Source organism: Xenopus tropicalis, chromosome 3 (assembly GCF_000004195.4).
Source record: "Xenopus tropicalis strain Nigerian chromosome 3, UCB_Xtro_10.0, whole genome shotgun sequence".
Classification (NCBI taxonomy): Eukaryota; Metazoa; Chordata; class Amphibia; order Anura; family Pipidae; genus Xenopus; species Xenopus tropicalis.
The window spans coordinates 79893372-79919373 of NC_030679.2; the positions used below are offsets into that span (position 1 = coordinate 79893372).

At 35.3% G+C, this 26002-nt stretch overlaps 1 protein-coding gene across 6 annotated transcripts in view; it reads right to left on the reverse strand.

Moving 5' to 3' along the window:
- pclo (piccolo presynaptic cytomatrix protein) overlaps positions 1 to 26002 on the reverse strand; it is a 144544-nt gene that overhangs the window by 38514 nt on the left and 80028 nt on the right. For 4 of the 6 annotated variants that reach the window (XM_031899031.1, XM_031899032.1, XM_031899029.1 and 1 more), the window contains exons 5-10: positions 19533 to 24369; positions 17193 to 19180; positions 10655 to 12824; positions 7944 to 7961; positions 3632 to 3765; positions 2034 to 2115 (exon numbers count right to left, since the gene is read on the reverse strand). In XM_031899031.1, the coding sequence (XP_031754891.1) occupies positions 2034 to 2115; positions 3632 to 3765; positions 7944 to 7961; positions 10655 to 12824; positions 17193 to 19180; positions 19533 to 24369 (9229 nt within the window). The remainder of the gene's footprint in view (positions 1 to 2033; positions 2116 to 3631; positions 3766 to 7943; positions 7962 to 10654; positions 12825 to 17192; positions 19181 to 19532; positions 24370 to 26002) is intronic. The other 2 variants (XM_031899033.1, XM_031899030.1) reach the window with 1 other exon arrangement.

The following is a 26002-nucleotide window of genomic DNA, read 5'->3' on the forward strand; positions in this document are numbered from 1 at the left end:
TTTTTATGCCAGAGCAAATTTACAATTTCGTGCCATTTAATACCGTGAATGACTATTTATCTTTATGGATTTCTTTGCAATTTTACTGAAGGGGATCAATATAAGATTTAATTTTGATGTTACTATTTCATTTAAAACTAGTACAGGGGTGACAGCTACGGGTCAACAACTAACAATGCACCATCCATAATAACTGGAGCACTCAATCAAAGGTTTTTTTCTGCTATGGTTACTCTATCTATCAACATTTATATATATGGAGCATTTGCACAGCACTTGTACTAGGAGCTGGCACTTATATTACAATGACACTCACTGTAACCAGCAGCACTTAACACCCTCCTATTTGTGTCTGTAAATTACCTTCAGATTTAGATTAAAAGCTCCATGGAACAGGGGCCTCCATCCTCTTGTCTCTTTGTCACTTAGGTCTGTGGAATCTTTAATGTAACTGTACTTTTTATTTATTTGTATTCATTATTCCCTGCTTACCCTCTGTTTGTTGGTTTAATGTTCTGCTGTACAGTGCTTCGTACATAGAGTAAGGTAAGCAGTTTACTTAACATAACACCAAGACAAGTCCAACATTTGGCAAAGGAAATGCCCACGAGATACTTTAAGTCCAGGAAAAGGAAAATTGGCTGGAATATTGTTTCCCTTACGGAATCTGATTGCAGATTAAAAAATAACATTTTCTGTGTAAGAGATCAGGGCCTTTTAAAATCTACATATATTCCAAATATTCACATACTATATGTGAATGTCTCAGAGAGACCGTAATTGCTTTCCCAGTCTTGGTGACAAACAGAAAAATGTAAACCTTCATATGCATGGATAGAGATTCTACCAGGCCTGCACATTTGCTTATATAAGAGTCAAAACAGTTACAGTCACTTTATCTACTCTGTCTGATCTGCCTTGTAAACCACAAGTAGAGCTTACAAGGAAGTGTGGCTTGTCTCTATGAAGTTCAATAGATTTCATCATTATGTGTCTCTAGAGATTCTTATTTTTCTGCCTTTCAGAGCAGGATTTTTTTATGAATAGAGCATCATTTTATTGTAATTTAATTGTTGTCAAAAAACTACAGCAAGAAGTCAAACCAAAGGGGCTGATTTACTAATCCATGAATTCGAATCCGAATGGGAAAAATTTGGATTGGAAACAAACATTTTTTGCGATTTTTTTCGTCGCCGTTACGACTTTTTCGGAAATTGTCGCACCTTTTTCGTAGCCGTTACGATTTGCTCATACATTGTCATGACTTTTTCGTATTGAGCGCTCGTAAACGGCGGGCAAAACTTTCAGACTTAGCATGATTTTGGAAGCCTCCCATAGGACTCAATGGCACTCTGCAGCTCCAACCTGGCCCAAGGAAAGTCACGATACTGAAGCTTGAATGAATCCGAAACTTTCGTACTGTGCGATAGCTGCGAAAAAGTTGTAACGCTACGAAAAAGTCGCGACAATTTGCGAAAAAGTCGTAACAGCTACGAATAAGTCGCAACAATTTACGAAAAAATTGCCAGCCAAAGTGTCAGCCTTCTTTTTCTGTATTAAACATTTATTGGCAGAAAAACAAACCAACACCATGAATGGTTGGATAATAATGTATTAAACAGATAGTTAGATATTAAGAAACTAGCTATGAAGGAGAACAAGTAATAAAATCGCACATAGAAAAATTGCACCAAAAAGAATAAAAATTAGCATTTCACAAAGTAATATTAGAATGTTATATCACAATGTAATATTAGAAAATGATTGCACTATGGTTTTTAATTGTGCTTACTGTACTTTTAGGGCATGCTCAAAGGTAGCGTAAAGTAGTTTTATTACATACGCTGCACACTGGTTCTAACTATAAAATTTGCAATCTTTCTTCAACTGGCAGAAGTATCAGAAAAACAGTTTTTTGTTTTGAAAAAGCTATATTACATTCAGACAAAGTAAAATTTGTTTGCAACAGGCATATATTTTTGTGTATTCACAACAGTTATTACATTCCCGTTGGATTTTTATTCTCTTTTTACCTGAAACCGTGTGGTCCTTTGCATCTCTCTGCAGTTTAATTCTTGAGTGTGGAAATGCATAGTGTATGGGTTTCCCATTCATCTGATATGAAGAAATTAAGACATTAGATATGGCAATTAAAGATATATTCTGATGCAAAGTATATTTGTTATACCAATCTTCAGAAATTATAAATGAGAGCTTATTTACATCTGCAAATGCAGTGGACAACTAGCAGTCATGCAGTCAGCTGTGTGTAAAACCACTTTCCTTAAAAGTACTTGTATCAATGCGCATCCTTGCTTCTCTCTATAGTTGCGCTCAGCACCACTCAGCCCTTTCTGTATTCCAATTAATTGAGCACTGCTGTGCCTAACAACGTAGGGGAACCATGGAGCTACTGCCACCTCCGGACTAGGCAGCAGCTCTAGGGTCCGCTACGTGCCCTGCAACAATTCCCACAGTTCAGTTGTACTGAAAGAATAGGGCACACATGTCACTCACACACTGACACCAGCGATGACGCCAGGAAACGTCAAATATATTATGTGCGATTCATTTTGATGAATCAGATGCAGTTGTGTCAGTTGCATCAATAGAATCGCCACTTTTCATTCACAATGATGCCATAATTCTGTGGAGAAATGCTGCATCACGGGAAAAAAACATGTAGACTGTGCTCAAATTTGCACTTGTGGGTGTAAATGAGTCCTGTGGTGTCAAGTAACTGAGCCAGTCAAGTCATAAACAAATAAAATCCAAATCACAGATAACATAATTAGAGCAACAAAACAGCATAAAGGAAGTAGATGGCAGAATTGTAATGCAGTTGAAGTGAAATATATTTATTTACTCACTGTATACAACTAAATTATTATATTGTCGCTTATGCGCCAAGTGTTTAAGTTTTATAAAAAATGTTGATTATAGTGCGTGCATATTTATGGTAGCACACTTGGGCTGATCTATTAATTTTTAAAATAAAGCTTTGCCAATTTTTTTGTCTTTTTTTCTGTGAAAAAACAAAAAGAGTTTTTCCTCCAATAAGTCTGGTTCAAGACCAACTATGATGTCCCAGTGGACATTCCAAGCAGGGTCTCTGTAAGCAGCACATCAGAGCGAGCTTCCTTAAGAGACCTGATATTAGCGTACCAATTCATCCCAGTCACTACCAGCCTTTCTGTTGGGAAAAATATAATATGCTAGATGCTAATGCCAGTTTCCAAGAAGTCTATTTAAATGTTGTTTTGTAATGCTCATTTCTGCATCTCTAAAAGTGCAATAACCCATATGCAAAGTGTTTTTAAGATAAGATAATTGAAACATTATATAATTATAACCCCAGCATGAATCACTGCTCAAGCAACAACATGCTATTATGCTGAACAGTTAAAGTATATGTATGAAGGGACACTATTATCACTTGGGAGAATTAATCAATACCAAGAAATGCAATTTTCATGTCTGTGAAACCTGCTGTTTTTAAGAAAAAATGTAAAGAGAAAAGGGATTTATAATGGTAGCGTGAAAACAGAGAAATCTGAATAGCTACTAAAATATGGAAATAACGACAACTACAGTTATTATGATAGAGTATTAATCAACTTGGGCTTCTTACATGCTCCTGCTGATGTGATGCTCTTGAATGGGATAATTTATCTGGTAGCCTTCTGTCAATTCCATGCCCATTTTCCAAACGTGATTCTCGTGGCTTGTCAAACCAATCTGTTTCTTCGCGACGCAGATGGTATGCTTTGGAAATCAAGTGAACGTCAAAAGCTATGTCCAAGCGATTGAGAGAATAAGGAAGTTATATCTTGCCATGCGGCATGCAATGGAAAAAGAAATGGCTGAGCAGTCTTTTAGCTCAAACATATTATAGACACACAGATAAGCAGAGTTGCAGCATGTTGTATAGTAAGAAAAAGCAGAAATGAATTATATCAGGGATGTCATTCCTGTTGTTTTCCAACTTTTGTTGAAATACAACTATAAATGTCTGCTGACCTTCCAAAGGCTGTAAGAGGGTTTGGTGAGTTGTAGTTCAACTACAGCTGAAAGGCAGCTGGATGGACCTCCCTGAATTGGGTCAGAAATGACACACTATTTGTCATGCTTTTAGGTGAATGAAATTCATATTTTACTAATCATTTTTTATTGGGTGCAGTGTATAAATGGCCTCATGTATACAATGCTGCTATACATTACAAAAGGGAGTAGAACACCTGCTTTTTGGCTTAGTGATTTTGAAAGACAAACATGATTATGGTGTGATTGTGTGACACCATAACTCTAAACCTGGATGGAATCACCCTGAAAAGTATTTATGACACAGCAGCCCCTTAGATACAAAATCTAAAAACTGTGGTTTGAAACTACTGCTCTTTGAGGGTATGTCCTAATCAGATCCATTATGCCAGGTCTACTTGAGCTTCAGCTTTATGGCTTGTGTGTAGCATGACCCCGGATCATCAAAAGTTATGAAAGCTCTACCCCTAGCCTGATTCTTTATGTTTATGCATGTTTCTGGCCACAAACAGGTTGTTGGTAGACTACATAAGTTATAAATATTAGTACAGTTATTCAAAAGCTAAATAAACTCTGTTGCCAGTAGATAATTAGTGAACTAGTTGGTAGGATTCACTATGAATCACACTACTGTGCCAGGCAACTTCTTCCTACAATATATGCAGCTGATTCTTAACAATTTATTTTGTCAAACATAAGAATTAGAATTCAATTTAAAAAACGTCTACATTGCTGATAATTTGTGCATTTCTAGCATGCAGCTACATTTACAAATTGTGTGTTAGGGATTCACTTGCATCCATTTGAACATGACGTCCAATGCACGTGTAGTTGCTGCCTACAAGCACCTCAGCTATAAAATATTTGATGATTTATATCTACAGTGAAAAAAACACACAATTTGCAGCTGTAAGGCAAACAATTACTTAATTAATGAAGATAAATTATAGCATTTTTATATATATGAACCAAAATTGAAATTAAGCTCTTAATAAACTTTGTATGTATGTGTGGGGGTTAAAAATATTTTTCCTTTATGTGCAGTATGCCACGTGGAAGTCTTAATGTGAGCCATATATTTATACTTTGAAATGTTATCAGTTTGGCTTCTGTAAAAAAAAAAATTAAGTTTTTTTCTTCAAAGTTTTTCATGCCTAAGATTAACTGCTTTTAATAAAATTATGCTTGATACAGCTGCTAAAATACTAATTGGTCTATAAATCATTTAAAGTAGAGAAATGGGAAAATGTTTAGAGTTGCATGCAGGCTCCAGAAAAGCCCTTTAAAAGCTGTTAGAACAATAAAAGTCAATGTTGGAGCAGCACGACTCAGAAAAATAATGACCCTCATTTTACAACAGCAGGTTAGTGGAAGATTTGGCATACTTTATTTTTGCTCAGAATGCATCATTTTATTTTCCACCAAAATTCCATCATCACTGCACACTCTACAAAATTTTGCACCTGCCACTAGACATTAGATATGCGCCAATAAGAATTTACAGTGTGTCACAAAGGTGTCAAACATGCATCAAAACTTTCCACCAGGAATGGATTCACTGCAAAATTCAGCATTTTGCCGTTGGAATTTTTTTTTGTGAAACGGGCACAAAAATTTGCAGAGAAAAAAATTCACAGAGGAAAAAAATTGGGTTGCACATTTTTCAGCAAAGCAATACAGGACAGATTCGCTCATCACTATATATTTGTACTCATTTGCACTATAGAGTAGCTTAAAGGAACAGTTACACCAAAAAATGAAAGTGAGTAAAATAATTAAAGTATAATGTACTGTTGCCCCGCAGCAATTCAAAGATGAAAAAGGAGAAAAGCCACAGGTTACACAGCAGATAACAAATATGCTGTGCAGAATTCCATTGTATAATACAGAGTTTATCTGTTGTTTATCTTGTGCTTGAATGGCTGCCCCCATGGCCACAAAGCAGCTGGTTTATATAGACAAGCTGGTTTATATAGACAAGTAGTAGGATTTCTAAAGCAAGCAGGCCAGTTTTACTACTGCAGGGCAACAGTACATTATATTACCATTCTTTTAAAACACTTAGCATTTTGGCCCGTTAGTAAACAAGGTCCATTATCTAGCAACAACTGAAGCAGCTATATCTTGATAATGGGCTTCAATGTTATTTTCCTAATAAGAGGAATGTAGTTTAACTAAGGCTGTGTGTGTGTATTCCCCTAAAAAAAAACAACTGACTCTGAAATTTAGTTAAAATGTTGCCTTTCTAAGTATAATCAGTTCAAAATGTTGTAATGTCTGCAATAACGAAGTAGTTCTTTACACTGCTATAAAAAGTTCCCTTTCCTGTCTGTAGCCACAGGAAGCTCTGGGAGGGAGGTTCTAGAAGCAACATGATAATGTTGCCAATGAACATTATATCTTTGTTACAGAATTTTTTTTTGGGGGGGGGGGGGTTAAGATTGGCAGATCCTCAACAGGGACCCTGTTGACCCTGTAAGGGCATTATTACTAAAGTTACACTTTTTTTATTAAATTGTATAAATGGTTATAGATGTATATACCGAATGTGCACAAACAGCATATTTTATTCATAGTGCAAATATATTATGATGTCAGGTATAAATGAGGCCTTTTTTTTTTACAAGCATTAACGATGGTGCTTGGCATCCAGTCAGAAATGATAATTTTCTGTGTCAACATGAAGGTACTTTTGCATTGCAATAATGCTAATATATTTATTCTACTCATAAAAGATATATTTCTGTTTTTCATTTTCATGCTGTAAACAGAGCAGTATGACAAAGCATTAAAGAACAGACACATTATTATTTTGTTTCTCAGAATAACAAATTAGGAATGCATTGCCACTAACTCTTTTTGCAAACTTTTTGGTCTGTGTTACTTAAAGCAACAGAAATAGCACCCTCTCAAAAATGATATTTGGTCAGATATATTGTAATTTAACCATGCAGTAAAGAAAAAGTTTGCTTAATATTATGGTTTATGTTTTTTGAATGGACCTTGGCTTGAAAGAGAAGTTTCATTTTTTTATGAAGCAACATAAACTGATATTTAGAATTTCCATGCCAGATTATGTATTCTGTGCAGTTTAACAACAAGTAGCACATGTGAAAAAAGAATGAAATCTCTGCTAGATGCTGTATGCCCTTATGTAGATATTACTTTGAGAAATTACTTGCTCAGACATTTTGAATGCCACAGACCACACACTAATTAAATTAATAGCAATACACAAGTACCAAAGAGAAATGTATGAATGACAAACATTCAGTATGCATTGATATTAACTAGAAATGTGTCCTTACTACAGATGGACCAGTACTAGTACTGTTCATCTCGAAAGGTTGCTTTACAAAACAAAATGTATTTGCATCATCTTAACCTGTTATGGATATCACATCAAAGTGCAAAACGATATCAACAAATGAAGTGATAATCTCATGAATAACACGTTATTGTAACCTTTCTGCATCATTCAGTTAAATTGCATTTTCATACATTTTAGTTTTGTCCTCTATAAGTTTAATAATTAAAATTAATTTTAAAAAACCATGATTAAAAAATCTATAAATAAACCTTACAGAAATGTAATTAATATAACTTGTATGAAATTCATTATTTATTTCATCACAATTTAAATAGGACTTGCCAGAAATATATTTGAAATTGAAGAAAGATAATAATGTTTAGGTAATATTTCCAAAGCACTGATTTTGGCAAATAGATGCATAAACTGCAAATCAACCATTTATTGTGGGTGCAGTTTCTGGCATTTAATTTACTGCAATTTCATGTATTAAAAAAGGATTTTGAGCATATTCCTAATAAAGAACAAAACCAACATGCAATACAGGGACATACAGAGACTTTCTACAAAACTGGCAACTGAAAACCCCTACCATTTTTAAAGGAGTTGTCTGGAGATTAATCCAAAAAAAAAAAAAGCAAACAAACAACAAAAAAAGCATTCAATTTAAGGCATCCTATTAACATATAGTTTCACAGTCACAGCAAATTAATTGTTAATAGACAGAAGCAATAGAATAATTGAACTTAAAAGAAGCAAAAAGAACACTTTTTATTATCAGCTGTATTCATTCATTTAAGGAACTATATATTTTCTTTTTCACAAAATAAATGTAGCAAAATCATAAGCCAAAAGAAGCTGTATGTTCCTGTCGAGGTAACCTATAATATACACCAAACTCATAATAATTAGTTATTTGTATTTATAAGTACATTTTTTTTTTTAATTATTCACTGGAATCCTCCAAGGTATGTTCTTTAGGTAATATATATATATATATATATATATGTATGTCATGTATTTTTCAATATATAATTGATTGTTTGCAATAGATCCGGTGTTGCTGGTCTTTTTTTCAATATATATATATATATATATATATATATTTGTATGTGTCTTCTATTACCTAAAATGTCACTTATATATGAAAACAGGTTCAAATGTACAGAAATATGAGTTCTATTATTTATCAATTTGTAGGGGCAGATTTATCAAAATGTGAGTTTAGAGCTTAAAGGAGAAGGAAAGGCTAGTAAAGAGTTAATCTCAAGCTACAGGCATACCTTCAGTTGTCTCAATAGTGCCCTTAAGTCTCCCCATATTTCTCCTGTTCAGATGATCAGAAGCCAAACAGGAAGAAAAAACACTGAGCTGTGTACACCAAGTGAACATGCTCAGTTAGTAAGACTATGAGCCAGCTTCCTGCTGATTGGCTCAGATTCACATTCCTAAGGGGGCGAGTGAGTTGTTAGCATTCTGAGGGAGGGGGGAGCAGGAGAGGGGAGAGACCAAAAAGCTGTTTGTCTCTGGCACAGGAATTACAGACACAGAAATATTTTTTCAGAGAAGTCAGTGCAGCATTTCTGTGAGTGCTTATGGCTGTATTTACATAGACCTTTCTGATAAAGCTTACTTAGTTTTTACCTTTCTTCCTCCTTTAATTCATAAAAACTCACCCATGTTCTATTCATTCCTATGGGATTTTTAGAAGGGTATTTATCAATGGGTGAAAGTTAGAACTCACCATTTAATAAATAAGCTTCTAAAAATGCATATGAATAGAATGTGGGCAATTTTTTATGTATTAAGCTCTAAACTCACATTTTGATAAATCTGCCCCAAAATGTATCATATAATTAAGATCAATGTAGCCCAGAAAGCATGTGCTGCATGTGTTTAGAGCATATAGATTCTAAAAAAAAACCCCAGAAATCTTAAAGCAATATGCTCATTTTACAGATAAGATGCCTCAAACAATGTGGCATTCAAAAAGTCTACAGTAAAACTTAAGTGTAACCCATAACACATTGACAAATAGATTTTTCCCTACTTTACAATGTAATTTAGTCGCTTACACATTGCTGAATTTTCAACAATGTACTTTAAACAAATTACTCATTTACCATATTTTATTGGTAATTAATAACATTTTTCCCACAATGGCAAATAACAAAAACTATTTTTGTGTCACTGCTTAAGAATAGCAGTTTATATTGAATATAATGATGTATATAAACCAAAATACTGCAATATGCAATGCAATATTAACACAAAAGGTTTTTAGATAATCATGCAGAGGCATGCAATTTAACACACAGAGGCAATTATAAGCAATTAATATAAAAAGACTAGGTCATGCAAATCTTTATTATGCAATACAAATACATAAACATCAAACAAAAAAGCAAATTAAATAAAGTAGATATTTAAAATGTATAACAGATCAGATCAGGGATCCCCAACCTTTCTTACTCACGAGCCACAGTCAAATGTAAAAAGACTTGGGGAGCAACACAAGCACCATAAAAGTTCATGGAGGTGCCAAATAAGGGCTAAGATTGGCTATCAGGTAGCCTCTATGCACACTATCAGCTTACAGGAGGCTTTATTTGGTAGTAAATCTTGTTTTTATTCAACAAAAAAAAAAAGTTTGAAAAAAGTAGCTTCTTTCAGCAGCGAGTCATATTTGTAATTTTATATATCATTACAAGGAACCTTTTTTGATTCAGATTGATCAAATTTAAATTTTGTATAAATAATTCTAATGCTATTTAAATTTTTAGGAAAAATAAACAATTTTAAAGCAATCATTTTCAACTTCATACAGCCTTTGAAATATAAATGGGTATAAGCTGTGGATATATTTATATATCTATAATAAATAGTACTATAGAGTGCTATAGGTTGATAGCACTAAAATAAGCATTTGAAACTTTCAATAGCACTAAAAAGATCACAGTAATATGAGTAATATGACAAAGGCTGAATTAAAAAAATATACTAACTTCAACGTCTATTCAAGTCATGCTTAAATAAACATAATATATTTAGAATAAGGATGCAGGAAAATCAACGTCAAAGACAGAACAGTTAAAAAACAAGCAAACAAAAACATCACAGCAAATTGATATAACATTAAATCAAGTAACAAAAAATCACTATATTTAAAAATAATAACATTATAAATAAACACAAAATGCGCTAAAAAGTGTAAAATATATCATTAAAGCACACATCATACTAAGAGCATGCAATGAAGATTTGTTTTATATGAGTGATAAAGTAGTCTGATGCCACGGTTACCTTCACTGTCTGACATGGCATGCTGAAAGTCATCCATTATGAATGCTATATCTCGATCGTAGCCACGAGTTCGTGATTCTTCTCTCATATGCTGCTGTACCTCAGGCAGGGAGTGGCTTGAGCCAAATTGATCCCTGGTATCTGCAGATATTGGTGGCAATGGACCAGCTGCAGCTCTCGCCATCCCCATTGGTTGGCCAACTGGACTTAATGGACTTTCTTCCTCTGAATTTTGTGCAACAATTGGTATTCTTCCTCTGCTTTGACTAATAGGAAGGCTTGATGGTTTTGTTCTACCTGATGGCGCTACATGACTAAAAGATCCATCTAAAGTTTCTGTCTCATTAGCCTTCAGTCTTAAAGAAGAGCTAGATAAGTCCCTTTTTATTGATAAATCAAGGCCGTAAACAGAAGATGGCCTTGATGAAGGCCTTGATCTACTTCCACTTACATAGGGCTTGTCAGCTTCATCCTGTAATGGAGTTCTCATATTTGGACTCAGAGTTGTCCCAAGGTTTTGTGCTAGTGCAGGACCCAAGAATTTTTGTTGGTCTGTGATGTTTTTCCTTAAACCATATGTGATATCATCCTGAAGCATTCTAACCTTAGAAGACAAACTTGGAATAGATGATGTACTAGAGGATAGATATGTTGAATAGTCAGGTTCTAAATCTCTACTTTCCTGAATTGGGGAAAATTTGGCAATTTTGGGATCAATTAGTGCTTTTTTATGTTTTGATTGTTTTTGGTAAAGAATAGCAGGTGGGAGTTGTTTAGCTGCTTGCTTTTCAAGTGTGAGTCTGCTAATGCTATATTTCTCTGTCTTGGGAAAATGTCTGTATAGACTATCTGAATGGTAATAAGGAGCAAAACTAGTGAGAGGATCTAAGCTTTCTGTACCCCTGCGAAATTCCTGCTTTATTTGATGTTTCAGAAGTTTCAGCTCATAAGGATCCTCCATTGAATCCTCATCTGTTTTTCCATATGAATGCAACCTTGCAGAACTTGACATTGGTGCTAAGAAGTCTGTAACTTCAGTTCTTCGTGAATCTACAGTTCTAAGAAGACGGTCAGTTTTAGACAGTTCTTTTTCATGAAGTGCAAATGCAGAATTTAGAGGTCCAGAACCTTTTGTGAGTTCACCAATATCATCAATAAGAACATAATTTCTAGAAGCATGATGTTCTAAATCAGCATAAAAAGAATCTGAGGATATACTAGACATGGGACTACTTGCCATACTACCTTTTTCATTTAGACCTAACCGTAAGTCCAAGGTGCTGTATTTGCTACCAAGATGAGACACGGAGTAGTTGCCATCGGAAGACACAGGTGCAATTATAAGAGGTTGATTTCTTATAACATCATAGTGAGTTGTAATTTTAGAGTCTAGATCTAAAGCAGCTTGTCTTGTTTTCTGTGGTATCAACAACATTTGCGATGGATGTTGATAAGATGATTGCTGACTTGGTGTAGATTGAATCTGAGGTGTAAATGACATTGTAGGCACAGCTTGAAAAGTTGGTTGAGTCTGATATGTTGAAGGCTGTTGATGGAATAAAGGTGGTTGAAAAAGGGATTGCTGGGTATACTGAGTTGGTGCTTGAGTAAGTAAGGAAGGGGTTTGATATTGGAACTGTGTATAAGGACTGGTTGGGGGAACAAATTGGGTCTCAGATTGGGTTTGTGGTGGCAAATACTGACTAAACTCTGTTTGCGGAGCAGTTTGTGGTCTTTCTAAGGCAATATGAGTTTCTATTCTAGTTGGTCTTGTGTTACTAACTTCACTGTCTGACATGTAATCCCGTTCTTCAGCAACACCTTGCAGATAAGCCCTTTCTCTTTTTTCTCGTTCCTTTAGTAAGGCTTCTTTTCTTCGGTTGATTCCCATCTCCAAATATCTCAGTTTGGCATCAATTTCTTTTTCTTCCTCATCCAGTTCTGCCTGCTTCTTTCGTAGCTTTGAGGATTCTCTTTCTACAAGATCTAATTCCCTATCTATATCCTGGAGAATCTTAGCTCTAGCCATTGTTGTAGTTCTACAAATTCTTCTTCGAGAAACTGATCCTACTGTACTATATGGAGACTGAATGCCATTTGCTTCCTCAGGTGGAGGATTAGGCAAAGTTCTCTTTACCTTCTTTTGGGTACCACTCTGAATAGTTTTAGTCTGCAATAGAGAGAAAACAAATGTCCTAATGTTAAGTTTCAGTCTAAAAAATAACTGACATGAAATTAGAAAGAAAAAACCTGAAAAAAAGAAAGGGAAGGAAAGAAACTAGTCTAAATATACATGCAAATAATATATAGTATATATAATATAAATGTGTAATTGGGAACTATGGCTTTACATGTAATGCTTGCATGGGGTATATTTCTAAAGATGTGTAAAACAAAAATTGGCATTAAGGTACAGTTTACATAATGATTTCAATCCCACATTATCCTGTATAAAAATTTGCAAATGTGTTTTTTTTCAAAGAAAAAAATATTGTTTCAAAATTATAAAAAATGATGTTATAAAATAAAGATGTTATTTTTTGCAATAATCTAACATTAAATTATATACTTTTACAAATATATTGATTATCACTTTGAAGTGGATTTTGCAATCATATTTATATCTATAATGTACATTACTTTTTTGCAAAAAAATATTTGACACAGTTTTATACATATTTCCCATAGTCTGCAATTTTTAAATATGTGAATTAAATCTATGAAACAAAAAAACATCTTTTACTTTTTCTTTTACTTTTGCTATTTTTAAAATATGTGAATCAAATCTATTTTTGCTCTCAACATAGGCTAAGCATCCTATGCCTGTACAGGGCATAAATATACTATGTAGAAAAAAAGTATGGACTATGGAATCTAAGGCTGATGGCCCATGGTTAAAACTACCATAAGCGAAACTCCCCGAAATGCCTTTCCACTGAAAACAAAGTGAGTTGTCGGTGGAAAAGCATACGTGTCACTTCATTTTCCGAAGTTATGCAAAGTTTACTCCTGCAGGAACTTTGCCAGTGGAAAGGCATTTTACAGCAGTCAAGATTAACTGCGGGCAAATAATCTTCCTGTGGGTTATTGCCCTTAAGGACTGTTTGAATGTAGTACTTGCCCACAAAAGCACAAAGCAGAAATTTGTAACAATATTTGATTAACATTTATTATTATTACCTGCAGAAGCAATTGCTGACAATTTAATTTTGTAACACATATGAAATATCCAGAAGTGTCTGTGTTGTGAATTAAATGTCAGCTATTGTTCTAGATAGCAATTCTTTTTTTTTTGATAATTAGAAATACTCCACATCACTAAATTAATAATACTTGGTTTGTATCTTAGTGCACATAAAGAGTCCTTTATTTCCTAAATGAGGGCTATTAAGCTATTTTAGCTAAATGCCATGTCTCCAGTGACTATTTCTGAGTTCTTGTCAGTATTTGTCTTGTATAATCCATGTTCACTATATTCATCCTTTGCCTAGAGGTAAAGGAAATGAAGTGGAATATTACTTTCTACATGGCTAAACAGAAAAATTAGCAATGAAATTCAGAATGCTGTCCCTCTACAACAAAATTACAAGTATCCCTTCAGAAATTAAGGCACGTTCAATGATATTGATGTATATATATATATATATATATATATATATATATATATATATATATATATATATATATATAACCTTTTAAAATTGTAATATTAGTTGTTGTTTGGGTTGGAACAGGGTTGGGCTATATTTAGCCCATCAAGCTTTACCACTGGGCTAGGAAGCAGGCACTGTGGTCACCTGTGTGACCCTAGTACTATGACATATTTATTTCTTTATGACAAAGGTAGTTAATCCTTTGCTTCTCTTGAATTTGGTATCTGACAGTAATTATTTGCTCTATCTTTGCAAACAAACTTTGCATTCTGACTTAAAACACCAAAACATCCTGCAGAGATGTGTGACAAACATTAATGTTTGGATTAAGAGAAGTACCAGAGTCATACAGACAAGGTCAGTACCAGAACAATTTTAACAGTAGATACCAAATTCTAAACTAAAGTTGAGGTCATGGCAGACAGGACATGGAAAAGGAACCAAGCAGTAAGTCTTAAATGAGATAAGGGAGTCAACAATGTAAGTTAAATTAGGGAAGTACAATGTAAAGTGTTTAAAAATACATTTAGATGGATTAATCATCCTGCAGCCTCCCTTTCCTGACAATGATAAGGTTAGGTGGACTAAATGCCAGGGATCAATGGCCTATGTATCATATCTAAATCAGGCATGTTCATGGTTCATACCAAGGCAAGGAATGATGCTGGCAATTCATGTTACAGTAAAGGGCGCATTTACTAAGCAATTATGAGAACATTTTGAGATTTACCAGAGGGTTTTCACCACAACTCAATTTTTCCATTCAAGTTATTCGAAAATAACTCCCATAATTTGTGATTTATTAATATTTAGTTAACTTTTTGTAAAATAAAATTCAACAGGTTTGATCTGTCGAGTACCATTGAGTCCCATGGAGGCTTCGAATAGTAGAGGAATAGAAAAGTTAATGACAGCCTGTCCTTGACACATTTTCAAGGAAAAGTTAATCCCCTCATTGTTTTCAGTTTTACCCAGCTTCGAGGGGAATTTAGTCACCTCATTGTTTTTAGTTTCACCCAGCTTCAAGGAGAACTTAACACCCCTTATTGTTTAAAGTTTCACACTTTTCAAGGGGAAGTTAATCCCATCATTGTTCTCAGGTTCACCCACTTTCAAGTGAAACTTAAACACTTTATTGTTTTCCAAAAGTGTCAATGCTCCTAAAATGGCTGCTGGAGCAATTCCTGTTTGGGAAAAATAAAAAGAAATTATGGAAATGAACGTCCGTTTAAACTCAAACTTTTCGAGTTTTAACAATACTTTCAACTCAAACAATTCAGGATTTTTGAATGTAAACTTGAAAACCGCAATTTTTCTGTATTGTTGTACAAAAGCCAGTGTAAAAAAACTCCAAAAAGCTCTAAAACCACAAAGCAAAGAAAGAAAGATCCAGTTGTAAAAGCAACATCTGCCATTGACTTCTACATGATCTTGACAGGTTTTAGCTGGTGTATTTTTGCATTCGGATTTGATGCAGCATATTAAATAACAAAAACATTTTTTTTTCCTGTGGCAAACCAAAAAAACTTTCTGTGCTGTAATTTAAGGAAAGGTAAGCACTTCATCATGCTTTTATGCTTTTGTGGCCTGAACTTTTGCCAGTGGCTTATCAATAGTGTGTGGTAATGGGCCTCTAAATGTTTAGCATGTTACCAAAACATGTAAATCAAATTGCGTTTCAACTCTATGATATTATAGACAGGACAAATTTACTGTATGCTCCAGACCCTCATAGTCTTCCTGCTGATGGCATTTTCTTCAAATCACATAAGCATAGGAGCCCTGCTAAAAAGTTCATATAGAAAATGCTCATATAATTCAGTAAATAGATCCCAATATAAATAGCTGATGTTACTCTATAATAACCAGCCCATATAAATAGTTAATTAATGTGCTAATGTGCTAATGAGGGGGCAGTGAAATTGACCTTAAGTTTTTAATTCATTGGTAGTCAGAGGAGTTTCTAGGTAGGTTACGTTAAGTTGTTGCGGAAGTTACGTAAATTGCGTAAGTTTTGCCATAACTTCATATGTAACATTTCTAAACTTTCGCAACATGGCTGGACCCCCTTTACAAGCAGAATTTACTGGGCCCGGCACACCAGTACCCCCTCTCCCCCACGATGGTGGACCTGCCTGTATATAAGTACTTGGACAATGTTCTCACAATACAAAGTGACCCCTAATAGTCAGTTTTAACTTACCCCCAGGTGAAAATTCCTGCTGATTTTTACATGATTTTTTTCCCACCAGGTCTAAAATGTGTGTTTTTATAGCACTTAGTATTATTGGTGACAATTTATCTCATTTGAAAGTACTTTAGGACATATTTCTCTCCACGCACAAATATTCTATAGGCATCAATTGTGATAAATTATCATAAGTAATTCCATTTTTTTTCTTACTTTTGTCCATAGGTTAAAAAACTTGACATCTGATAAATCAGCCCCCATGTATATCTGCCCTCCATATAAACCAAATTATTTTGGCATTTCTAGGCTTTTAATGCTCCTCATACCTGTTTTCAACACAATCAAATACAAAATTAGCATTCAGCCAATTCTATATATTTCATAACAACTTGGTATAAAATAAACTTAGTGCTTCAGCATTATGAAAATTCTGACACACTGTCATATTCATTATTCAGCATTGCTACCAAGCTACCAAGTATATACCATATCCTATCCTAATGTGGTGATGTAACATAACCTATTAAATTATGTATTTCCTGCAACGGTTCTCCTCTGTACTATATGATCACACAACATATGTGCAAATCAGTACAGTGGTTAAAAGAGACTCATTTTACCAAATCACAAGTGTAAATAAACCGTTTCTAACGTGTATATATACTTTTTAAAACAGGGAGAAAAACATTCTTACCATGTATCCATCTGTGTATTGGAATTGTGTCCTTGCAATGTCTTCTGCAGTTGGGCTTAGAGGTTTTGGGTCTGACATGGAACGTTGCATAACTTTAGCTGATTTTGGACTTGGTGGTGGAATTTGCACAACTTCAATTAGCTGCTTCTGAGAGATATTATCATCCACTAGTGTCTTTTCATAAGGAATGAAAGCTGATTCTAAGACTTTACCAGGTGAAACTGGGGAAACAGGTGAATAAAGAACCTTAGGAGATTTTGGAGGGGAAGGTGCTACTTGAAGTGATGAGTCTGCACGAAGATGTGAAGAGTAGCCAATTTCTAAAGGCGTTGGACGCCTTTTATCTTTATGAGATATATCGGTTGGATACTGTGGATTTTGTATATCTGAATCTGTTTCTGTCTGACATCCTAAACTTTCTCCTTTATAATTTTTCTCAGGGGCTGAAATATGCTTAATTATTTCAACTTTTGTATCAACTTTTGCTCTGGCAGAAGGAATTCTTATTGTTCCCAGTGGTTCAGTTTGCACAGAAGTTTCAGCAACTGTTTGAACTGCTATGCTGGATACTTTTGAAAAGGGCCTAACTTTGTCCACATCAGCATTACCCTCACTATATTTTCCTGTACGTGACCTTCTGCGTGATCTAGTAGTAATTTCCCATTCCTCTTGATCCTCATCATCTGTTTGAACACTTGTATCCACACCTTTTCTTGATCTTCTTCTCCTGCCTGTGTATTCTTTTTCAGCTGCATCCTCATCATCAGTTTGTACTCCACTATCAACTATTAATTTATATGACCGTGGCTCTTCTTGCCCATTTACATCTATGTCCTCATACATGCCACAGTGTCTTGGCACTGAGTTTCTTTTCTTTTGTCGCTCCTCGTTGATAGCAATATCTTTGAGAGACATTTCTGAAACAGAATTTAGAACACTAGGTTTAGAGATGTATTGTGTAATGCCATCTGACTGAACAGCATACCATGTTTCACTTGGTGGAATTTCAATGCCTGTCACTGCTGTTGCTGTAGAGTGTTCACTAGTCCAGAATTGTCCATCTTCAGCTGTTGGATATTGTGCCTCCAAAATAACCTGGTCAGAGGATGTTTGAGGAGTCACGGTTTCAGTAGGATCATAATTATATTGATACATCTGTCGTAATTTTTGCTCCTCCAGCTGTTGATGCAGTTGATGCTGAAGTTGTTGAATTTGCTCAAGATGTAGCTGCTGCTGAGCCATTGTTTCCTGCCTCATCATAAACTGAGCTTGTCTCTCTTCCTCTTGTTGAAAGAGAAGGTGTTGTTTCATAGATTGTAGTTCTTCCAGTTTCTTTTGGACCATTATAGTTTCCTGCTCTCTAAACCTCTGAATCTCCTGGCGTTCCCATTCCAACTCTTCTGCTAATCTCTGTTGTTTGAGCTTCTCAAGCTCTAGAAGTTCTCGTTGCAAATGCAGTTGATTTCCATTTTCAGGTGGAATTATAAATGCTGAATCATCTTCAATCCTTTCCATAAAAGATTCAGAATCCGTTGTCAAAATAGAAACTAGGTCAGCTGCAGTGGTTGCTGCAACATCCTCAGGAAATATCTGTAAACCAGATTCCACAATAGTCATTGCATCGCTTACATCTGATGCAGTAGTAGCTAGCATGCTATAAGATCTTGGCAGTGGTTGAGTCTGATTTAGGGTTGTTGTTGAAGAAACAGAGTCACTAGTAATAAAACTTGATAAATCTCTTACAGTTGTACTGAAAATTGAACCAGGTTGAGTAGTGATTGCAAAGGTAGAAGGAATAGGGGTTGCAACAGATGAATATACCACACCATTTGAAGATCTTAAAACACTTCCCATACCAAATGGTGTTACTATAGAATTAGTCATTCTAGCTTGTGAATACTGGGGGGCACTAATTCCAATTCCAGAAATTACTTGGCGTGTCTCTGGATAAACACCTGTTGTCTTGGTTTGGTAATCCAATGCCTCACCTGAAAGCATAGGGTAAAATTATAGTCCATTTCCCACAAATACTGATTCTTGGTGATTTGGTGAGCCATCCAATCTTGATGAAATAAATGGATAATGCATGCAAATCTCCAGGATAATGATTTACTTTGACAAAAAGCAAAATCATATTGGAACATGCAGGCACATGCATGAACCTATGAACAAAACATATACACAAAAGGGTAAAATAAAATAAACAAGTACACCAAAATACTGTGCAACAATGTCCCCAAAAATCATGACAGAAAATAAAAACAAAAAGTCATCCTGAAATGAGATGAGGAACACCAAAATCACATTTCAAAGAAAGATCTGCTGGCACATCATACTGACCTGTAGTAATTTTTCCAGATGTAAGGTCCACAGCAACTTCATTTAATCCAGTAGGATAATCAAAACTATTTTTGCTTTTGTATAAGAAAACTCCTGCTTCAGCCAAGTTAGTGTCAGACATTGAAGATTTCATACCTCCCCCTCCTCTAGTAGATGAATGACCTGAGCGATCATACTGATAATGGTCATCTCTGTAACCAAATCGATCTTCAGGTAAACATGTTGAAGGCTGCTCTGAAATGCAGCTTCTTCCAAAAGGTAGTCTGTACACAACATCACAACACACTGCCCTTCTACCAGCAGTTAAATCAACAGGCTTATCATCTTCTACAATTTCAGTTATAATTTCTGATGTTATTTCATCCATAGTTACCATGGTTCTGTGTGGTTTAGTGGTGCTTAAATCCACAACACCACTGTCTACTGATTCTTGAGAAGTAGATATATCATTGCTTCCATTAGTTATACCACCAAGAGAAAAAGAAATTGGCTTTGTTGTTGCACATGTCACCGGATGTGCTGGTGTACCAAGAGACAGGTTAATTGGCACTTCTTCTGTGGGAAATGTAAAGCTTCCATCCTCAAATTCCTTAGATGTTGTAAGTTTTAAAGGGGCCTTCATAGAATTCCCTAAATCAACCAGACTTTCTAAACTTGTTGTATAACTCACTGTTGTTGAACATGTCACAATGGTGACTGATTCTGTTACTAGTGAGACTGAAGAAATTATGGGTGATGCAGTGCTAAGATTTACTATAGCAGGTTGTATTGTGCTAATTTGCCGGCTTGAAATACCACAGGTAGACTGACGTTTTACATCAACTGGAGATGAAGACAAGTCCATGCAGATATCAGTTCCCAGTTCTGGAGATGTGTAATCAATCTTGCTCAAGGTTCTGAGATCTACTATGTTAATAGGTTCTGTAATTTTTGCTGTTTCTTTTATCTGGATGCTGTTTAGTGCACTCCTTTCTTTAGGAAAGTCACTTAAAATGTTACTTGAATTGAAATCAGACATTGTGGTCTTAGGTATAGAGAAAACAGCTTTTGTATCTTCTGCTCCTGTCAAGTGTGTAAGCAGTGTTGACACAGTATGACAAGATTTATGCTCTTTTTCAGTTACATTAAGAGGGGTTGTAGTGAAAACAGTATCTACAGTTTGTGGAAAGTTTTCTTTTTGTGGAGATTGAAGAGGCCAACAAGTAGTTGTCAGAGCTGTGACACTGTCTGTTGGAGTACCTGGCTCAGATGGTAATGTGATTACAACATAAGTCTCTTGTGATGGTTTAGTTAGCCTTGGTGATGATTTATTAGAATGAGGTGACAAGGGAGAAGTAGGTGATTGTGGTCTGAATTCTGTAGAAGTGGTCAAATTTAAAGTCATTCTGGAAGATATAGATTGTGCTTTTGTTTTTTGTTGTGCTTCAGTTGATTTTTGCAGGTTTACTGGATGGTCAGAAACATGTGTTTTTGTCATAATCTGAGTCTTTGATACATCCATTGGCTTGTGACTGAATACCAATCCCGATGGAATTAAAGATGGTTTGGGAGGAACAGGTGGCGCATGAGGTTTTATTGCAGGAGCTGAACTATGTTTTAAAACTTCTGCACTTGACCTTATATCAGTAGTTCTAGTTGTTGAGGGAGCTTTTGGTGCAGCTTTTTTCTTTAAATATATATCTGGTTTAGGTGGAGTGGGTCGAGGTAAAGGGGGGGGAGGTGGTGGGGGTGGAGGGGCTGGTTTAGTTAAAGGGGCAGGTGAATCCATAGAGGTGCTTTTAAAGAATGTTTTCACTTTTGAGGTAACAGCTGGAATTGAGGATATTACAGATGTCACTTTGGGTGAAGAAATAATAATATCTGCAGATGTGATCACAGATTGCTCAGTTGTCACTGGAGGTTTTTCTGTTGAGGGAATAAAGCCATAATTGTTTAAAGGGTAAGAAGGACTTGCTGAGCTAATAAATTCAGTTCCCTTAATGTTGGCATGAGAATTTATAAAGCCTGTGGTTTCCTCTGTGCTTTTAAACATTCCTGTTTGGTTTAGGTCACTGTGTACATTATCAAGTTCTGTGCTAGGAGTACTGTCTGGTACTGAAATGACAACATGATCCATGGCTTTTTTAGTGACAAGACAAGGTCTTTCTATCGGCACAATAACAGAATTAGAATCTATGTGGCTAGTATTAGAATGCATTATAGTAGATTTAACAGAGGAAAAAGGTTCATTTTGAGAAGATAAAATGTCTCTCTGCATTCCATCAACTGAAAAGCTATCTGGGTATATATCTTGTTTAGAATTCTGTTTTGAACTAGATGGTTGGTCAGCATTTTTAAAAGGTGTGATTTCTTCTACAGCAATATCGGAATTGACATCACATTTATCTTTGACAAATGTCTCGGTACTTTCAGAAACATGAGGCTCTGATGCTTTTTGTTCATAGATACCAGGAGGAAAGTCATCATCTATTTCTTCTATTGTAAAATGCTGAGTAATTTTAACATCTGGAATAGAAATTGCATTATTTTGTATAGAGGATAATTCTGAGGAAGATGTGGAAGAAATGTATTCCCTTGTACCTATGTCCTTAATACTACGTGTCACAGAACCAGACTTCAAGACAAATTCAGGTTTAGATTGAGTTGGACTTGATCCTGGAGTTAACTGCATATCTTGAGGATTAATGTACTCAAAAATACCAGAATTGTCAACTTGGAGTTCTCTTTCTTCTGCATTATCCAAGTTAACTATCTCATGGCTTTCTGGAACAATGTAGGAACTAGAAACAATATCTTCTTGAGGCAAAATTGAATGAAAAGATTCTGCTGTAAAGCACTCATTATTTAAATTTGTAATTTTGGGAACAGCATCTATTCCAATATCCTCTTTCGAATGAGACTGCAACTCTCGTAATCTGTGTTCAAAAACATTTTCTTGAGCAGTTATTGCAGTAGCATCTAAGTTTTCATTATAACTCTCTTCTACCAAAGATTCATAAATATAATCTTCAATCAACATCCCTCCATATAAAGGTTCTTTTTCAAAGGCATCATCCTTTTCATTGTCATTCTGGTACAACTTTGCTTTGCATATTATTTCTTCATATGCTTCTTCAGCATTTTTTAGACTCTCGTGACAATTTTTATCTTCTGGCATATCAAATGTAGCAACATCTGTAGGTGAAAATAGGGAAACAGAGGTGGGTAATTTGTATACTTTTTGAACCTCTATTATTTTCTCAGGGCTTATTTCAAATCCCTCTGGTTCTGATTCAATACTGGGAGAATATTCAGAACACGAGGATCTGTGAAGTTCTTCCATTTCAGCTGCTTGGCGTAACTCTTCTGTTGGAGAGGCATCTTCAATTGGTGACAGATTGCTTGGAGGTGTCTTTGGTCTTTCCCTTCTTCGCTGGGCTCTTAGTTCATCTTTGTCTTTTTTGGATTTTTTGCTAGAACCCTTTCTTTGCTGTTGTTCTAACTCTCTTTGTTTCTCTTGCTCTTTTAAAAGTTCCTCTTCTTCTCTTAATTCTTCCTCTTCTGAAGAATCTTCTATAGTGGGCAAAACAGGTCCATGAGATCGATGTCTAGCTTTTCGCTGCTGTTTGCTTTCACCTGACATTTTTTTGTGGCTTGGGCTACTATCACTATCTTCATCTAGTGATGACACTGAAGTAGGGGAGGTCCCTGGTGTAAAACTTGAAGCATGGAGGCTAGAAGATCTTTCTTCCCTTGAACGATCCTCTGGAGAATCAGTTAAACTCTCCATTTCTAATTCTGGCTCATCATCATAATACAGTCTTGAAGAGAGTTTATTTGATTCTGCAGAGTATGCATTAGATATTGTGCTATTTAATTCTATGGTTTTAAACCTCCTGAGTCCCCCTCCTCCACTTACTCCAAGCTCTTCACTTTCTTGACTTTTAGTCTCCCTGTGTTTTGGCTCAGGGCTTTCATCATAGGTTTCTTCATCCTCATCCTCTTCATCATCATCATGCCAGGAATGACGCCTGATACCATCATCATCATAGCTTATGCTACTTTTTTTGGTTAATCTCTTACATTTTGCATTTGTTGGTTTTGCTTTAACATCCTTTTTTTGACTCTCATTTATGCTAATTTCCTTTAGCTTAGTTTTTATAAATTCCTCATCTTCAGATCCAGAAGCATCCTCATCAGCACTCATTTCAATTATTTGTTTACGGATAAAATCTTCATCATCCCCAGATCCTTGACTGTCTTCTTGTTTGTATTCATCGCTGCTTGATGACTCATTGCTAGCTCTTCTTTTTCTCTGTGGAACGGGTGAATTTTCACTTTCACTGCTATCATCCAATGAATCATGTCGTCTACGTGTAATTACACTGTCTTTAGGGCTTTTCCGTAAGGATACTCCACCTTTCCCTTCCAGAATCTCTACATCTTCTGCTTCTTGGATATCTTCAAGGTCCTCTTCTTCTGAACTATAGGATTCTGGTGTTATTGGTAACATTTTTGTCTTAGTTCTGTCCTGTGTTTGCCCAGGATAAATGCCATAAAAGTCATTATTTTTTCTTAAGTTTTCATCTGTAAGCACACTTGTTTGAGCCTCTAAAATTGAAAGAACTGTACTCTCCAATTTGGCTAAATCAGATGGGCTTGAAGGACTGTTTTCATGTGAAAGAGACTCTTTTTTCAGAGGTTCCTTAGGCAGCTCCTTCTCATCACTTGGTATAAGACTTGGGATTTCTCCAAGTGAGCTAGATATGCCATCAGATGAATATCCAGTATCACTTAGACCTTGTGGACTTTTTTGCTGTTGAGAACTTGATATATCTGATTTGTCATCTTCCTTCTCCTGTAAGAGATAAAGGTAATTTTTAATGATACAAAAGTACTCTTTTTAGAAAACACCAAAGCAAAAATGTATAGTAATTCTAACAAATATGCACTCTTGCAATAAATAGTTAAAATATTTTTTAATCATATTTTTGTCATTCCATTTAGTTTACTGCTATAAATTTTTTTAAGCACTCAGTAGTTTGTTCTTCCACTTATGGTAGCTTTTCGAGCTTCCACTATTCTTTTTATGCTAATCTATTATATCTTATTCTTGCTTATTCTTACTAGTACTATGCTAGTACACTAATATTAAAACCTTAAACATCAAGCATTACACAAACCAAGACCACACTATTTCTGATAGAAAGTAGAGACTGTGGGTAATGTCAGTAAATATACTCTATGATTAAAATATATTTACAGTTGCAAAACTGTACTTTTTTGAAACACAACTAAATCTTATTTTGATAACAGTATTCCCTTTAATTAGTGAAAATTTAATTTTAACAGTACATTTTGCTACAGATTATTTCACTTACCAACCAAATGTGGTTAATAACAGACTCTTGGCCAGACACTACATACTCGCAAAACTTCTACAAAGAAATCTGAATTCTGACCCTAACAAAAATGATTTGCTAAACCTTGATGTAATTTTTTATCCTTAGTTTCCTTTCTAAACAATGTATGCTAATTTTAAGAAATGTTTGTGTCAGTCAGTTCCCCTTTCAATTAGTAAAAACCATAATTAAAATGAATTATGTGTATATTAGGTTGCAGTTTACTGAATAAATATGCAGAGTTTCTCCAGCATCAGAAAACTTCTTATCAAAAAAGTTGCTTAATTCCCCAAACCTTGTTACTGTGATTCATATATACCACCAGTTACATTTGCAAACAAAACATTAATGACAATAACATTTCTATGAAATGCAGTAGCATTGGTAGAGATATCATGTATTGAAGCACAAGGCTAAAAAACTCAGTAAAGCTGGCCATACACGTGGCGATCTCACGATGTTTCGTACGACCGTCGGTCGCACGAAACATCGTCAGATCCGCCACACACCATTCAGGGCTGAATCGGCAGGTAAGGAGGTAGAAACAATAGGATTTCTACCTCCTTCTGCCGATTCAGCTCTGAAGGGAGAATTTTGGTCAGGCGCCTTCTATGGCGCCCGATCAAAATTTTCTAACCTGGCCGATCGGCGAGTCGACCGATATCAGCAGCTTCCTGCGATATCGGTCGGCTCGCTGACATGCCATACACGCACCGATTATCGTACGAAACTAGGTTTCGTACGATAATATCGGTGCGTGTATGGCCACCTTAAGACTTGTTTTGAAGAAACAGCAAATTAAACCCTACTATATGTAACAAATAGAGATGTTAGGAATTAGCAAAAGTAAATAATCAAATGTTAAATTGGTTTGCACTTATAGGAGCCATGTATAATTAGTTTGCACTTGGATATGTCCTGTATAAAAACTAATTTTAAATATTTTTTGTCCCAAATCAGCGGGGACAAATAAACCAACTTTCTTCCTAGTTCCCAGCACAAGGTTGTTGGCTGTCCAAATACATACTTACTCACAGCACTTCTACTGACTGGCTGACTACTTCAGCCTATCATCATCTTCAGCCTATC